Source organism: Ambystoma mexicanum, chromosome 5q, assembly GCF_040938575.1.
Source record: "Ambystoma mexicanum isolate Mex_15411 chromosome 5q, UKY_AmexF1_1, whole genome shotgun sequence".
Taxonomy (NCBI): Eukaryota; Metazoa; Chordata; class Amphibia; order Caudata; family Ambystomatidae; genus Ambystoma; species Ambystoma mexicanum.
This window is the reverse complement of record NC_090933.1, coordinates 779,681,251-779,699,443: the sequence shown is the minus strand read 5'-3', so window position 1 is coordinate 779,699,443 and position 18,193 is coordinate 779,681,251. Positions and strand designations below refer to the sequence as shown.

At 44.0% G+C, this 18,193-nt stretch overlaps 1 protein-coding gene and 1 long non-coding RNA gene across 2 annotated transcripts in view; one reads left to right on the top strand and one right to left on the bottom strand.

Annotated features, from left to right (window-relative positions):
- Positions 1-18,193, top strand: part of ZNF704 (zinc finger protein 704) — a 901,792-nt gene that overhangs the window by 829,813 nt on the left and 53,786 nt on the right. The window contains exon 8 of the mRNA XM_069621254.1: positions 8,937-9,034. Coding sequence (XP_069477355.1) covers positions 8,937-9,034 — 98 coding nt within the window. The remainder of the gene's footprint in view (positions 1-8,936; positions 9,035-18,193) is intronic.
- The window catches only part of LOC138497659 (uncharacterized), a 286,656-nt gene continuing 282,758 nt past the window's right edge, over positions 14,296-18,193 (bottom strand). The window contains exon 3 of the long non-coding RNA XR_011278631.1: positions 14,296-14,408. This is a non-coding gene — a long non-coding RNA (uncharacterized lncRNA). The remainder of the gene's footprint in view (positions 14,409-18,193) is intronic.

The following is an 18,193-nucleotide window of genomic DNA, read 5'->3' as shown; positions in this document are numbered from 1 at the left end:
GAGTTTGAAGGTTCAGGTATCTGCGATTCCCGTTACTCTAGGGGTCGCTTGCAGTTCCTGGTGGACTGGAAGGGCTACTCCCGAGCTGACAGGTCCTGGGAGCCTGCTTCGATGGTCCATGCACCCAGGTTTATTCGCAGGTTCTTCCGGCTGCATCCGGGCAAGCCCGGGTGGCCGCCTCTGAGAGGGGGGCATACTGTCATCACGCTGTATCGGTGCTGGTGGCGTCGGGGTTCCTCCCTTCTGGCGACGTCCATTTTTCCTTTCAAGATGTGCTCTGTTGTTCCCTGCACCCAATTGCCAACTTGCACTCCAGTCGACGGTCTGACTCCACCCACTGCATCCGGACCAGGATATCAACAGTCTGGAATGGCTGCTCGGCGTATTCCTGCTCTAGCACTGCACTCTGTAAGTTTGTTTCCTAGGGAACCACTTATGCTTTACTCCTTATTGTACATACACCCTTATTCTTATCACTTACAGGTCTGCCCATGCTCTAATACTTTCAGACCTACGAATATATTATCGGAGCCCGCGTCTACCGACACTCCTTTCAAAGAGTTACCCAAGCCTCGAAGCCTCTGCGAGTCTTCCCTCACTACGAACACGGTAGTAAGATTCCCATTTCCCAGTGGTCTCTCTCCTTCAGGTGCAGTCTTCCTAATACACACTGTCATTTCAGCTCACCGCCTCGCAGACACAGAGAATCTCGCTTCTCCCCTCGACTCACGCATACAAGCTCAGCACAACTGCCAACAGGTTACTACTGTCTTCTTTTACTCTATAACCATTTCTCTCACAGACCTTAAATAGCAGATTAACTCCTGCATTCCCATTAGAAATCTACTACAAACGTGCATTTCTTCCCTGTTCCTTTGAGTCCACCCAGTCCACTGAAAGGTACTCCTCTCTTCAATTACTCAATACTCTGTTTCCTTTCCATAGTTTGAAAACTTACCTTCCATTGAACCATCCGTCGCCATAAGGATCCGAAGATCCAACACTCCGGTCACCAGGGTTTTCTTCCCCAGAGGTTTTCCCTGGGGTTTGATATGATATGATATGACATTTGTAACGCGCCTAACACAAGTGTTTCAAGGCACGACGAGGCAGGGGGGGGGACAAAGGGAGACAGACAACGATCCTACTAGGCCAGGTATCATTCAGATCGCGCAAGTGCAAGGGTAGGGTGACTGGGAAAAGTGCAGGGGAAGGAGAGAGGGGCAGTGCAGTACATGGTTAGTAGAATACAAGATAAATAATAGGGCCAGCTGGTGGCAAGTGCAAAGGTAAGTGCCGGGAGAAGGGGCTGTAGGATACAGAGACAGTCCCGTAATGTATGTAGGCAGTACAAGGAAGAGTGGCTGGGCCAGCACATGAGATCGGTGAGTGGCCCAGTTGCAGATTCAGTGCAGGTTCAGTGATTTTAGCAGGGGGGAGAGGGAGAGAAAGCGGAGGCAAAGAGGAAGGTTTTGAGGTGCTTCTGGAACCGGAGATGGTTCTCCTCAAGTTTCAGGGAGGCAGGAAGGCTCTTTCTGCATTCCTCTGTTCTTATTAATATAGGCAGGGGGTTGCAGAGATTTCAGGGCGATTTCTCTACATCAGCTGCTGACGTCTGATCTAGGTTAGTGACAGTGGTTCTTCATCCATGCCCAGGTAAATCCGCACTGCACCTGGTCTGTAGGGCTCGTTGAGAGAGTATGGCTGGCTGAGGGGATATCTCTCAACATATTTGTCAATCATGGGACCACTGGGAATCGGTCCGAAATAGAATGGGTGATTGCAGTGCTTTCTGGCTTTCTTCCGTGTCATGAATTTTGTAGGAGGGGGCCAGCTTCCCCATCCCTCTTCAACTCGAACCTTCTGGGAGAAGGTGGTTGAATCAATTGAAGCTATCATTCAGGTTTGTCTCCCTATGGAGGCCAAAGTGACTCGCCCTGGGGCACCAGTCACGGGGTATATCCGAGGTCAGGGGTAACGGCGAAGCTAATCACCCTGCTAATTCTGACCACAAAGATTACAATCTCTCAGGCTTGGAAATCTCCTGAGGGCCCGCTGCTACCTCTGTGGTGGACCAAAATCTGTGACATTCTAGTGGCAGAGAAGGTCACAGTGGCTAAAGAAGGGGTGATACACCAATTCACTAACATTTGGTCCCCGATCCTGAAGTACGTCCTGAACCTTCCAGCACAGGTGCACAAACCGCACCTAGTGGCGCAGTTCCTGTACAATCGTTAGAAGCTTTGTGTGATTCACCAGGTCTTGGCGAAGTTGGGAAGGGGTGGGATGGACAATACAGGATGAATAGGGTGGGAATTGTCCGAATAGCGTGGCAACAAGCGTTTGTTTGTCTGGTCCCTATGGTTGGAAAAATGTCATATGAATGCAACCGATTTTAAATAAAGTTGGTTAAAAAATAAATAAGCCTGATCCCCTTTAAACGTGTCCTCTTTCTATAAAAAAAAAAGTTAAATAGTGATGATTGCTTTTAACTAACCATGCCTTCAACCGTGTTCTATATGACTATTTTATTGATGTGTGATCTAATAGTGTCAATTTTTTGAGTGACACTGCATGTAGATTGCTAATAAATTGACTAATTGCAAGGTCTGAACATCCAATTAAGAACCCAGACAGAACTGACATTCTTCCAAATGTCTGTTTAACTGTCTGCATGCTATTCAGATGATTAGTGAAATAACAGGTAAATGTTGCCACTCAACTTAGAAAAGCATGGGTGTGACACTTTCCTTATGTCGTAGCAACTTTCATGGAGAGCGTGGAAACTATGGTCAGGTTGCGCATTACTAGTCGAACGCACATAGAGCAGTGCTACAGACCGTGGGCCCAGGTGGTGGAAATGAACGGAGACAGCATGTGCAGATAGCAAATTAGTTGAATTTCTCACAGACACTCTTTTTAGTGCATGTGTTGAGTTGAGGCAGCGTATTTCTGAAAAGATGGCACTCATGAACCGAGGTGCAGCAGTACAGTTGGTATTTAACGAATGTGTCCGAAATTAAAGACACTTTGTGACAAAGCCCATTGCCTGGATGGGTGGTCACAGGAACATGGTGCCCCCACCCGCAGCGTGATGCTGGATCTGGAATCGGTATATGGGGGGATTCCCCTGGAGCAGCCCAGCATGCCCCCAGTTATGTGTCATTGGACTGTCACAGAGTCTCTGCTTAGGGTATGCCCTGGGAGTTATTGTGCAGTGCTGTTCTGATGACGTAGCTTACCACTGTGTACCCTGTGTTAGGGAGCATTCTCACCCAAGTGCTAATTCCTTCTACCTTAGAGCCCTACAGCTCTTTTGCTATATTTTGGGACTTTGAACCTTTCATTTTCAATGTGTTTTACTTTTGTGTTCTTTGGAAATGGAGTTTTAAAAAACTCCATAGGCATCATCTTTTTCTTGTGTGTCACACAACACCTTCAATGCAGTGACACAGGGATGTCTTTCATACTTCCCAAGGTTTAAATACCTTATCTGGGACTGACTACTGTCTCCCAGAGCATGTAAAGTTAAATTGACTTTACTAGTCTTTTTAAATTTACAGACCCTGGGCCTCATTACGACCCAGGCGCTGGACCATGGTGCTATTAGCACCATGGTCCATGCCGGTTTCCGGCATGGTGGATGGCAGAATTACCGCCCCCATCACAAGGTTGGCGGGGGCGGTAATTCACCATTCACCATTTGCCCTTCCCCATTCCCATTTTGCCCCATAGGGCATAATGGGGATGGGGAAGGCGCTAATTACGGCACCGTAAATTACGGTTGCCGTAATTAGCTCCAAGGTCCCTTAGCGGGTTGGATTTTAACGCCTGCAGGCGTTAAAGCCTCCAACCCGCTAAGGGACCTTGTAATCAGGCGCTAATGGTCTAACGGCGCCGACGCTCTTTACGGCGCCGTTAAACCATTAGCGCCAGGGTCGTAATGAGGCCCTCTTCCTATAGAGTGCTGGAGGGGTTGCCTAGCATCCCCTATGTCTAAACACTCATGTAACAGTTAAATGTTTCCGTTTCCTCTTGAAATGGCTGGTGACAGTGGTTTTTGAATGAACTACCATGATTTTTCCTGACAGCGAACACCGGTAGCTAAAAATCGGGTCAGCCATGTTTTTCAATATGGCGGCCAAGACCTATCTGTAAAAACAGACTCCGGTCAACTTTTTTTGCCATTTCTTTTAGGAAAGGTCCTTCTAGTGTTTGTCTCTGCACGCCAAACCAGGTTTGGTCCCTTTGTTTGTTGGCCTTTGGCGGACTTCAGTGCTGAAGCCCTCCTCTGGCACCTGAGTGTCTGGGGTGGACAGGATGTGAGGGAGGTGCCCGAAACTCCCTGTACTTAGTCTCCTAGGAGAACTGAATGCACTCTGGCGTGATTGGCTGGCTGACTGTCAGGAAATAGGCATAGCTCCCGTTTCCACCACTTGGGGGCATGATTTGGGGTTTATTCCCTACTGGACTTTCCTTTCGAACCTTATGCTACCATGCTGTGATGAAGTGGGAGCGCTAAATCCTTATTTTCCAAGCTGCTTCCCTTCCGGATCCATTCCAGGTTTTTGGCAGCCAGCATGCTGCTTTAATCAAATGACTATGCTTCCCAGAATGCCTGGCCCACTGCTTTCTCTCCACCCTTGCAGGACAAGGTTGGGTGGAGGATAGGCAACACCTGTGGCTGCAGGTGCAGCAAGCAGCACACCTGAGGCGTGTGCTCATTAAGCAGCTTTAAAAGCCTCGGTTTGCTTCAGTCCAGCGCTGGTCATTGATGCAGTGTTCCTGTTTGTGACTGGTTCCTTGCTCCTGGTACTTAGCTTTGTGCCTAGTTCCTAGTTTCTATTTCTAGTTCCTTATCCCTGGATTTCGAATTTAATGTGCTTAATTGATTTCTGCTTCCTAGATTCCCTTTCTGTCTTCCTTTGTTTGCAGGCAGCATTTGTCAGTGCTTTCCTTTTTGGTGCAGCCCAGTTTGCCTGTGTTCTATATTTTTTTGACTTTGCCCTTTGCTGCTGTAAACCTCGATGCTTTAGTCTTTCCTCTTTATAGATTTAGCTTCCTGCCTTTTTCCTTGGATGGGTGGGGAGGTTTGCCTTTGTAATTACGTTTTCTCTGCTCCTGTTCCTTTACTTTCTCTTGGAATACATTCCAGGTTTTCCCTTGCACTTCTGCATTTATTTTCCCATTAATTATTAGGTGTGGTGTGCTGTTATACCTAGCTCCTGTGTGAATGCCTATGTTTTCCTGACTATTCTGTAATCGCTATTCCTACTTGCCCCTTGTCTTGAGTCTTATGTATTTAGTTATCCTCCCATTGCTGTTACAGCCTTTCTGGGTCCCTGTTTGATCAACAGCTTTCGTGAGCTTGCTGACATTCAAGTGGTATTTCTCGTCCTCGTGAGTACTGTTTTTAAGTTACCTGATTCAATACCATCAAGAGTGTTAGCTCACAGATCCTGTTGTTGCTTGCCCTGTACGTGGACTTAGCGCTCTCAGTACCTGTAACAGCAATTGTGGGTAAGGAGCTTGCCGACTTTCCTTGAAACCATAAGGAGCTTCTAAGTGCTTACCCCACATCCGTTTTTATATATTTGTATAGTTGTCACGCTCTATTTGCACTCCTGGGTTTTAGTATACATGTGTCTTGGTTCCTGTGTGCATGATGCTTGACTCAAAGCTATTCACAGTGTGATCTTGTGCACATTTCCTTTGCTATATTCACTGCCTTTGTACTCACCTGACAGACAGCTAGACTGGAATGAATGGTAGAAAACTGTTTAAAAGCAGGTCTCTGGGACTTGGAAGGCACAGTCGACCACTGGAACGAAAGAACCGAAGACGAGCTGAAGGAAAACGACTGCTGCAACTCCTGGTCCACCTGTGAAGCCCTGCTGCAGATCCGAATTTCCTGAAACTCCATCGACAGAAAAGCCCTTCAAGGATAACTTCTTCCCTTGAGCTGGTGGGAACAACCAACTCACAAGCCACCTGGACACCGTCTCCATACCGGTCGAATTTTCTTCAGAGTGCTGTTGAAAACCGTATAGCCAGTGAGACGGATACCAGTTTGTGGACTTTAAGGCACCGTAAACCGACATTTTGCCAAGCTTGTGTCCTCTTCCCTGGGCAGTGCAGCAACCTCCCGACGTCCTCCTTCTTGTCCCCACGACTGAAGCTCAAGAACAGCGAGATCTGCAGGATCTGCCAGGAACAACTGCCGCAGCTACAGCTTTTCTTCATTCAAAAGGTACTGTGCAAGTGCAGTAAAGAAATCCTTTCTGCCGCAGTGAAAGTTTGTGAAACTTTCCCAACTTTGGAGGCTTGTTCTCCCCTAAACCGACATACAACTTTTCTTCTTGCAAACTACTTCTAAGAACATTGGCAGATTTAACCGTTTACTACCAGAACTGTGCTATCCTATCCAAGACCCTGAACCATTGACTTTGGCCCAGGCCTATTGAATTGAAATGCCTCTTGTAGGGAACTATAACTATTTGCCCTGCCTATGAAAGTAACAGTGTGTTGATTATTATAACCTTTGTCTTTCTACCCCTTTTGAAAGCTACTGAAGTGCCATTTTGCTCCCACTTCAGGGGAGCCTAACTTGTTCAGAAACATATTGGTTTAGTATTGTAGTGTATTAATGTGTGATATTGAGCTGCTTCTTGCTAGTGGAATGTTTTCTAACCAAATGTGTAAATAAATGTATATCCTTTTTTTTTTTTTACCAAGTAAGTGTGTATTTGAACCACTGTAATTGTAAGTCCTTTGTGTAACATCTTGTACTTCTCACTTCCCTCTTGAGATAAGTCTGGCTGCTCAACCACTGCTACCACACAACTGTGTAGTACAGGCTTGTACCAAAGATGAAATTGTACTTACACCTGTAGTCTTAATTATGTGTAGTTATGCCAAAAGGTACTGCATGTGAATCTGCCTAACACCCTGAGCATTCGAGCGGTAAGGGCAAGAGTGCAAAACTCACTGCGGTTGTGAGATTATCTGGGTCCAGTTTGGGAACCTGTAGGGTAGTGCGGAAGCCACAGTGGTCTTTTGTAAGAGTACAGTAACAGGGCCAGCTGCCTGGCAGTGCAAGAACAGTAGATGTTAATTCCAAGATCACGGATGAGTGCATGAAGGGTTGGTCTGTGTTGTGCTGCAGCCCACGAGTGTTACAGGTGGACACAACCTCATTTGAATCTAATTTACAAGCGTATTATTGCGCTTAGTTGCACCCAATCATGTGAAGTGTGCCACACTGAGAGGAGGCAGAGGATCATAAAAGCTGCAACCAACTTATTCACGGTGGGGGCATTAGGTGTTGGCGCGTGAGGCACAGAGTTTGATATAGAGAGGAGCTTGTAGCAGAAAGGGGCTCAGAGGTGGAAGTAGACTAATGGCAGAAGGCTGGCTGGGAGAAGGTGCAAGAGATAAAAGTGAGAAGAAGGAAGTTTGGAGGCAACATCCGGGCGTTGCGCGAAAACAGTCTTGTAGAAGTTACAAGGAAGATGGTGAGTAGAACCTCAAAGAGATTGGTATGGTTGGCAAGAAAGTGGAAAAGAGTACAGAGGGGGAGACAGTGGAAAGCCAGGAGAAGGAAATAAGAGTGGCTGGAGACAGAACGAAGGAAGTACAGGAGGAGTGACAGGAAAGTGAGGAGGAGAAGAGAGAATACGACAGAGCAGCCTATGTAGGAACGATACCATTGTGAACAGTTGAGGAGGAAGACATGGGTGGGGTTTCGGAAGACAAATGAAGCACCCTGGGACAAGGAGAAAGAGAGCACGAAACTTTAGAGAAGGTCGGTGTATCAATTCGCTGATGGTGTTTTGTGCCCAGAAACACTTGTGTACAGGTGCGTTATAAATGTCATATATCATATCATATGGTAGCTCTGTGGTCATTGAAGTCTAGCGTGAAGATGCACGCGCACATGGAGGTCCCTGGTATAGGCCTCCTATGACATTGAGGCTAAGGAGATGATGACCGGAACGGAAGGAACCAGGACATCAGAAAAAGCGCCAGGATTATTAAAATCCCAGGACTGTGAGAGACCCTGAGCATATAATTCAGGAATTATTCAGGAAGGCCGAATTGAGATTTGCTGAATTTAGACGTTTTGAATCAGAGAAGAAGTCATCCTGTTGGACATTGTTTTTGTTTGCTTATTCTGGTTAATTTGGCCCAGTCCTGTAAGTACCTTCAATAAATCCTTCTTTCACACTACCTTTCTGTGCCTACCTAGTGTTGATCCTGCTCTGCATTATGGGTACAAGCACATCTGTTGGGAACGTTGCATGCCAAGTGCAACATCATAGCCAATGTGCATACCACCAGCTGTAATGATGCCCAACACAGATTCTGGCACAGTTTGGATCAAATTACAAATGCAATGTTCAGCCCTGTAATTTATTCAGCACTTTTCTTAAACGTATACAAACGTATGCGTTCAATGAATGAGAACACATCCGAAATTTAGGGGCCGATTCACAAAGAAGTTACCAGTACCAGTTACTGAATTACTTATGCAGAGAGACTGCACAAAGAAGTTACCTTTAGTATCTCTCTGACAAACGTCTGACTTCTGCATCTCATTCCCGGAGTAAGCCAGGAGTATTTTAGAGGTACTTTCAGTAGTTTATGTATGACCCTGCCTCTTTGGGTCCACGCAGACCACACACACATGGTCTGGTTGTTAGGGGTATTCAAAATGAAAATACATGAAAGCACATTTTCATTGTTTTCGCAGTAGGTATTTACGTATATATTTTGAACAGGCTGGAAAACGTGAAATATTGTGGTTCTCAGATTGAGTTTGGACACGCTTGGTTTGAAGCAGTTATATTAAATCATCGATTTCTTAATGTGACCGAAAAGCTCGTTATAAAAGACATCCTACAAAGTACTTTCTTTTTGTCTGTGTTTTGTACTAGGGTTCACCAACAAATACTTGCCCTGTGGGGACTGGAGAACAACGGCCGCAAACACATACAGTTCTGTCCTCTCCACCCAGAGCATTAATTGGACTGAGGTATTTATCAATCAATGTATTTATTATTTAGGATGTGTGACATGCCACGTGCAAGACAAACTACTTTCAGGAAGTATGCAGAAAGCAACGGATAGAAGAGTTTGCTGATGCCACATACATACAAAGTGGTGCAATTTCAACTAAAGCAGTATCATTTAAAAATAGGTTGGCTTTTTTTTAAGCAATCGTTTATTTTATTTGTTATTATTTTTTATTTTTACAAAACATAAATAAAAAAGCTTGAGTTTTATATTTGATACATGTTGTTCTGTTGCTTTGAATTTTATGAGAGGTGTACATAAACAAGCCATTAACAAAATGATCTTATATTTAATAACCATCTTCCTATTGCCAAATATCCATGGAATATTTGATGTTTTGCATAGGCAATATACACTGAGTATGAGCTTGAAAAAAAACACAAAGCCAGGACAGGCTCTAGGGCAGGGTAAGAAGAGGCAGGCAGCTGGCTAGGTCATAGCCATGTTTCCCATACAAGCTGCAGAAGTTGCTCCTATGCTGTTGGAGGAGGTTGGGCTGAGGTGGCAGGTATGTTGGGAAAATGTCATGTCAACTACACAAGAAAAAGCATGCAACCAGCCGAGCTTCTAAAAAAACACATGCAGACTTTTGTAAATCCTGATCCTTAAGCCCTTAAAGAGAGGTATATGTCTGACTGCATTCCCCTGACATATTTCTGTTTAAATGTAGCAAGCTAGAGTAGATGACAAGAACTGGACCTAACGTGAGAGAAGAAATGAAAGAAGAACATTAGTATACTATGGGAGGAGATAATTGCTTTCCCGAATTAGTTATATCAATTAAACCAAAGTTTTAGTGGTTGGGCACATCTTCCTTAACTTGTAACCTTAGCTTACAACTAGTAAGCTTAACTAGTAAGAGAATGACTCTGCATAAAAACCAATACTGTTAAGTAACCTCAACATACTGTTCCACTAGTAGTCTAAGACTTTGAAAATCAGATTATCTCATGGAAATCTTTGGAACTCTGGGACTTTTGTCCATTGTCACGACCAGGGGGTCAACAGACAACTTGAAATCAAGAAATCGGGTCACAATCTAGTACTAGATAACAGAAAAGCAAGAGTTTGGGTTACTTTGAGGCCATGAGATAGATGAGAATCCTCCTAAATAAGTGCAAAGAAAACGAGTTGTTCTAAGACCGTGGTCCTACATCCTTCCCTCCCCTCTTGGCAGCAAATACTCACTCTTGCAGTCCCTGGGGATTTAGTAGTTGTTGCATTTCTTCCTTGGCAGCCTTGGAGAGTATTTCTTCGCTTTTTAGCTTCTGGTCAGAATGTTATGTTGTTCCTACTGAACTGGTGCAAAAACCTGGAAACAAACACCATACCTGCTGCCATGGGTCGTCTTGATGGGAGTTGGGCATTAGACTCTTATACAAAGGTTGTTTTCCCAGGCCTTCAGCTATGGCCAAGTTCTGTCCCCCACTGAATTATTTGATTTGTAACCAAATCAAGCCTCTGGTAACCTTTTCTCCCTGCATTTTCCCCTTTCCACCTTCATCATACTTCTTTTCTTACTCTTTTCTTCCTTCTCTCTCTTTGTTCTCTTCCTTCCTCTCACCTTCTCTTTGCCTCCTCAGCACCCTGCTACGCAGCTCATTCTTCCACCTCTCCTCTCCCCACTGCTGCTCCTTCTCCTCCTGTCTTTGTTGCATTCTCCATCCCGATACTAATTCTTCCCTAAGCCCCCTCCTCTCATCACTCCCACTCCGGTTTTCTTCTCCTCCCTCCACCTGTTTGTTCATTTTCCACCTCCAAACTTGGCTTTACCTATGTTCCTTCTGTTCTCTCTTCCACTCCTCCTACGATTGCCACTTCTCTCCTTCCCTCCTCTGTTCTTGATTCTACCTCCCCATTGTGTTCTCAGCTTTACCCATCCGGTCACCTCTACTCCCCTCAATTTCTCTCCAGTCGTATCTCCCCATTGGTCCCTTCATTCTACTGTATTCTCCTGTGATCTTAAGATTTCCCCTGCTCATCCTACTTCCCTCTCTGATCCTTTTTCACCATTTGTCTCCACTGCCCTCCATTGTCCACTCTTTTTCTTCCTTTCTCCGCTTTCTCCTCTCAACTCCTCATTTTATCTCCTTTCACTGTTCTCTGCACTGCCTACTGTCTCTTTTATACAATATCCTCTCTCTGATGTTCACTCTCCTACTCTGCTACACACCGTTGCTCCTAACTCCTTCTCTGCTCTCCAAGCTCCCACACTATTTGTGTTGCCTGTATGCTTTTATTTGCCCTCTGCATGGGCTAGCAAACAGCTTATGGTGTAAGGGCCTTCAGGTGTGATGAATGTGAAAATGTGCATGGTGCTTGAGTACAAGATATTGGGAATAGAGGTTTGACAAATGAAATTAATGGGCAGGGCAGGAGGTTCTCTAAGGCTATTTCAACCTCAGAGGCCATCTTGGATACAAAACACTGACTGCAATGATTGATGCCAGCAGACGGAACAGGCTTCTCTTCCCCTTCAATATTTACTTAGACTTTGTTTTTCCCACCACTGTACTGCCCCGTGAAGCTCAGCAAATAGGCCTTGCAAACCTCACTGCATGCAACACTTATATACCTGAATCTCTGAATAAACTGAGTGTTCCTGTCCTTAGTATTTGCTCTAAGGACCCCTGCAGTAGCGAGTCTAACTGCCTGAGTTTCTCCTCTGAGTCTGTTCAGTGCTTGTGGTATTTCTGGGCTGTATTTTGGGGCACACAGATGAGGCTAGGGTTCAAATGGGTGTCATGGGGCATACATCACAGACCAGGTAGTGGTCTCCGGCCCCTACTGTCAATCCAGCACCATCCTCTGGCATGGCACTTCGGCATCCCATGCTTCAATTCATGCACGCAGGAAACAATCCTTAACTATAGATAAATGTGTCTCCAGTCTTGTTGCCACTAAATAGAACTAAGCCAAGAGTGGATATTACTCTTGCAGCCCTGGGTAGCTTACAATCGTGTGAAGCCAAAACATCAATTTACTTTTTGGGACTAGAATACTTAATATGCAAGACAAATGACAAGAGAGGTAGTTGATGGACCCTTCAAAGAAAACGTTGGCTCCTAAGGGGTCTAAGCCTGGCTTCTTTATCTCTGCTCCTCTTTTCCATGGTCATGGCGGCATCTGCTTCTCATTTAAGGAGGAATGCAGGAAAACGTGGAATCCATTGGACTAAGTCCTCCAATTATATCTGATTATTTATAAATGGTAAACTCTAATATTGGCCAATTCCCTTTGCCATGTTCATTCTGAGGTGGATGTTCTTCAAGAGTTTCAGAGTTTCTGGTTAACTGTCCAAAATCAATAATGTAGATCTTGTCCTTGTCACAGGAGAGGTAGATGATGTTGGTTCCTTACAGATGGCTCAAGAACGTGATCAGATACATGGGCATCAACCAACAGTGAGGATGTCTTCTCTGTGTAGGGCAATCGCAGTTGTTAAAATGAACATCCAGCCCAGTAATCCCAACAGATCTTCCTAGAACAGAAATCATATAATTGCAAAAAATGTATTTGATTTCATCTGGGGAGGGATCAGGCCTAAAGTTAGCAAAGGCCACATGAAGGCAAGGATGACTGGTGGGCTAGGTAGTCCTGAACTTCCCAAGTTATTTCTAGCTACTGTGACGAATCCCAAGAATGTGTCCCTCCCACTCACCCTGGATCCTCTGCTCAGGGGGCCATGGAAAGGCCATCGCTTTGGATCCCGATCCGGGGGGGTGGTAGGGGAGGAAGGGAGGATCACCTGGGTGGTGGAGGGTCCTTGGGAATTAGGAAAAGAGTACACACCGGTCGGACATGGTATCCCCCTTTTCCCTGTGAAAACCAACCTAACCCTCCCCCAGCCTTTATGGTCTTCAGTAAAACAACTCCCTAAATTTTCCCCATTTGACCTAATACAGTACTGGGACGAGAAAGAGGCGTCTAGGAGTAGTGAACACCAATGGGTCATTTCTCCAGTCCAGTACTGAGACGAGGAGGATGCCTGTTAAATACTACAACGGTCTGGCATGCCCCTCTAATTGTAGTCAGGCAGTGCTAATTGAGAACTCACACCTGCAACCTGTCAAATGGTTGCAGGTGTATAAGAAAGGATGAAACCAGCAACACAGGGGCCAACAGGAAGGCCTGTGTTGGAGAGACCAGCATGGAACCCTTTCTGTAAGGAGGTAGCCGTTGTGGGTCCTGAAGGAAAGCCAGGATGCCGGCAGACGACCCTGAATACCTGTGGAGCCCAAGGCGAGTTGGGCCGGCAGAATTCCACAGGTGTGGGAGTCTCCGTTTTCGGGAAGGAGCAGCTGGAGCTGAGAGCAAAGGAGACAGAAAGAGACTTTGCGCCCGCATTCACAGAAGGAAAGCAGAGCTGCCGGCGAGCAGGGAAAAGCATTCAAAGTGCAAGCAGGAGCTTGCGGTTACCAGCAAGCAAGCCGGAGCTGCCCGATGGGAACGCAAAGAACCAGTGAGTGAAGGTGAATGTCACTTGAAGCCGAATGCTCCTATAGACTACATGCCAGTGAGAAATGCTGAATGAACTAAATGGAATTCCGAATAAAACAAATGATATATGCAAGTTGAAATAAACCCAAAGCCAGGGTTTAATGAGAATTATTTATTTGTCACAGAAAAGGCCCAATTTAAGCCGACGCATGTTTCGACCGACTTCGGTCCTTTTCAAGGCTGGGCCTAATTACATTGTTAACATTGCATCACAAATCAAAACACATCATTCAACCATAGCAGGTTGGAAGAGGATTAAGGGCCCAGGATAAACCAATGTATTGCATCACACAGCGAAAAAAGGAAGCAAATTACACATGTGCCAACAGGCATTTAGGCAAACAAAGGTTATTTGAAACAGTCATACAAAAACAGTAACCAACCACAAATATATCAACAGAAGGCAAAGATAAAGGAAAAAAGAGAAAAAGAAAAAAGGTTATCTGGTTATAAAAAGCAGACCTGTTTTGTTCATAACAATGTTAAAATCGACAAACAAACAATTGATTTTTGAGATACATCTCCAACTGGCGTCACATGTGCAAGACAAACATATTTATACCGGCATAATTCATATGTGCGGGTCGGAGTCTGGCCCCAATGCAGAACCATAAAAGAGTAAAAAACCCAAATTGTGCATTGCAAATGTGATGTGTTAAATATTATATGTTGTGTAGTTATCCAATGTGCATGCCTCAGAGTACCCAGGTGGCATGCATATAAGCTCTCTGAGAATAAGCTAGACAAATATAACCAATAGTCACCTGATACCGAATCAGATTGTAGGCAAACATGACATAGGTGGTATGGGACTTCGACTGCGTACGGGTAGTCTATACGAAAAGAAAATATATTGCTAAGCGTTAACACTAGCGCTGCATGATTATTCATTGTTAAACCAAAGAAAGTTCTACAGATAGCTGTACCTTATTAATTTCAATGAAGCTTAATATTTAGTTCCGTTACTGGTTTCAAGTTATGCAACCCTTTGAACCCACGTGAAACATGTGAAACTCTCCAATGAGGTGAAAAGTAATTACTGCAAAACAAAAAAGATAAATATGTGTGCTATATCAGCCTGAAATTAACTGAATTCAAACCAGAAATAGATTGGGCAAAGGATATTTCAATTTCCGTGGTCACTATTGTGTGTAACATATTATAAAGGTCATCAGCATCTTCTGTGTTTACAGGCGTGGTATTCGTACTATGTTGTTACGTTTCCTCAGTGCATAATGCTGTCACATGTATACTCCACCTCACAGTGAAAGGAAGTCAAATGGCACCAGGACTTGATACTATAAAGTAAATGAAAATACTTATCGTATCAATGTAGCCTGAAGATAGTTTAAAGTTACTGATGCGCCGTAGCACTGAGTACGTGTAAATATTTGTTATACCGCTAGAGTTTCCTCAGGCTGCGTTTATGGTTCCATTGCCTCTCAAAGTTATTCCTATGCTCAGGCTCGATATAATCCTTGCGCGTCCCCACTGACATTGCTTTAAAGCATACTTCATCTCCATGTCATGTGAGCGGATAGGGTCACATGACTGGCGCAAATGGTCGTAAGTCTGTGACACGATCGAGTTAACTCTTGGATTCAATACCATGGGAAACACTGTATTCTTCTTAATAGCATGACCCATTATATAATTAGGTCAATTTTGTTAAGGCTTGTGCCACACCTACTATTCTGAATAGGCTGTCTAGCACAGGTATAACTGTTGCAGTGTTGTTAAATGACTCACATCAGATTGTAACATTATTGAATGCTGATTTCTTAATATTGCATGCTTTGCTTTTCATCCAGCTCATTTTAAACTGGTTGTGTAGAGCGTGCTAATGCCGTGTGTTTTTGAGGTCTCACCTATAGTGATCAAATATCTACACTGTTGCATAGGATATGGGAAATTATATATGTACAAGAAATCAGTTGTCTTCCTCTTCTGTGGAAGGTTTACCTGCATTGGGTGTCCGTATGATCCTTCCCTTACAGATGTTATATTTATACAATCCTGTCCATTCAGGGAGACCCTCCTGATCTGAACATACATCAGATTTATACTTGCTGAAAAATTGTGCACTGGCACTTGATACGAAAGGCCAAATTATGAATTATTTGATAAACACATATGCCCATAATTACTCTTGCTGCTACTTCAAGAGAATTGTTATAGAAAAACATTCAGCTCATGTTCCTGATTTAAACCAAGCAAAGTACATCTTAATTTGCATATCGTCCGTGCCTCTAACTGTCGTAGTAGTAGTTGACGATCTCCACCTCTGGCATGTGCGCATGCTTGCTGCAATCTGACAAACCGAATATCTTTTTTGTTATGGGATAACTTTGTATTAAGATGTACTTTGCTTGGTATCAAGAAATCAGCATTCAATAATGTTACAATCTGATATGAGTCGCTGTTATACCTGTACTAGACAACGTATTCAGAATAGTAGGTGCGGCACAAGCCTTAACAAAATGGGCATAATTATAAAATGGGTCATGCTATTAAGAAGAATACAGTATTTCCCATGGTATTGAATCCAAGAGTTAACTCGATCGCATCACAGACGTACAACCATTTGCGTCAGTCATGTGACCCTATCCGCTCACGTGTCATTGTATTGTTGTATTGTTTATTTATTTATAGAGCTCACCGGGCCGTCAGGCATCTTGGCACTTTTATGAGGTTTTTGGTTACAGTAAAGTACAGTGAAGTTACAGCATAACATGAAAGATACGAGATAGCAGGAATATACAAGGAAACTTTACAATAGTATATACATGTGCAAGAAGGTAACAGTGATAAATATATACATGTCATAATTGGTTAGCCAGGTTATTAGAATAGGGGTACAATAATATAGATACAATTAAAACAGGTCTTGGAATTATATGTCAGCGATCGTTGGAGTGTAGCCAATGTTTGGCATTGGTTTTGAATGAATGGAGGGATGGTGAAGCTCTTAAGGTTTCCGGAATGAAGTTCCAAAGTTGTGCTGCCAGGACTGGGAAGCTAGATCCTCCCGTTCTTTTAAGTTTAAAGTTAGGGATTCTGTTGCTGTTGGTTTGTGCCATTCTGATAGGACGTTCAGATGTATGCTTGGTAAATTGTTCAGTAAGGTATGCCGGAGCTTTGTTGTTGAGGCACTTGTATGTTAGGTTTAGTGTTTTAAGTTTAATTCTGTCTTTGATGGCTAGCCAGTTAGTGGATCTTCTTTGGTTGGATATGTGCTGCCCTTGGGAATGCCTAGGGCTGTTCTTAGGGCATTATTTTGGAGGGTTTGAAGTTTGTTAGTATTGTCTTTACTGGTGCCTAAGTAAAGTGTGTTGCTGTAATCCAATTTCGATAGGATTAGTGCCCTTGAAATCGTGGTGCAGCTTTCAGTAGTCAGAAATGGTTTACATGCATAAATTAATTTGCATGTGTAACTTGTTGCAGAAGCTGTGGCATTTACTTGCTTGTTAAGGTTGAGAGCAGAGTCTAAGTAGAAACCTAAGGTTTTTACTTCCTTGGCGATAATGATTTTAATACCATCCATGGTGATGGATTTGTATTGGTGAGGGAGTTTGTTTAGTTTGCTGGTGGACCCAATGATTAGGAGTTCTGTTTTTTCGTCATTAAGACATAGAGCATGGGTGGCCATCCATGTTTGTATGATTTGGTAAATTGTGTTAATAAGGTTTGTGTCTTTATCATAATCTCCTTGGATAGGGATGAGGATATGGGTGTCGTCTGCATAATTAATGTATGAGACACCCAGATTGTCCAGAATATCAAAGAGCGGCTTTATAAATATATTGTACAAAGTAGGGGAGACACATGAACCCTGAGGTACTCCTCATGTGATGGGTACTGGGTCAGCTGCTGAGGAGGGCGAAAAGACTCTTATAGTTTTATTACCTAGAAAAGAGTTTATCCATGTAGTGGCCTCTGTGGAAAAGTTGGCAGCTGATTTGAGGTGGTTGCATAAGACATTATGGTCAACCAAGTCAAAAGTGGCTGACAAGTCTAGGACTAGAAGAATGGAAGATTCTCCTATATCTTTTCACTCATCTAATTGGTTCTTGAGATCGAGGAGGGCCGTTTAAGTCGCATGTCGTGCTCTGAAACCAGATTGTCTGGTACCTAAGAAGTTGTTAATCTCCAAATAAGATTGAATCTGTAGATAGGCAGCTCTATCTAAGATTTTAAGGCAAAACGGAACTGTCGTTACAGGCCTGTAATTGGTCGGGATGTTAGGGTCCATGTTGGGCTTTTTTAGGAGGGGTAGGACCCAAGCGTCTTTGAGGTTGGTTGGTACAGAACAGGATTTGATTTGAAAGAAGAATTAATGAAGGTGGTAAAGAAAGGAGCCAGGACTTTTGCAGTTTCTTTGATGATGGATGCTGGGCAAGTATCCCCAAGGCATCGGGAGGGTTTCAGTGAGGTAATGATGCTTTCAGCTTCAGTAGTAGAAATTGACCTGAATTTGAATTGGTTGAGTGGTTTGGTTTGGTTGTTGGTTGTTGGCTAGTTCATGCAAGATGGCTTCTTGAGTGGCAAGCGCAATCTTGTGGAGGGAGGTTTTTTTGGCAAATATTTTGTCTTGTAGCATTGTGATTTTATTGCATAG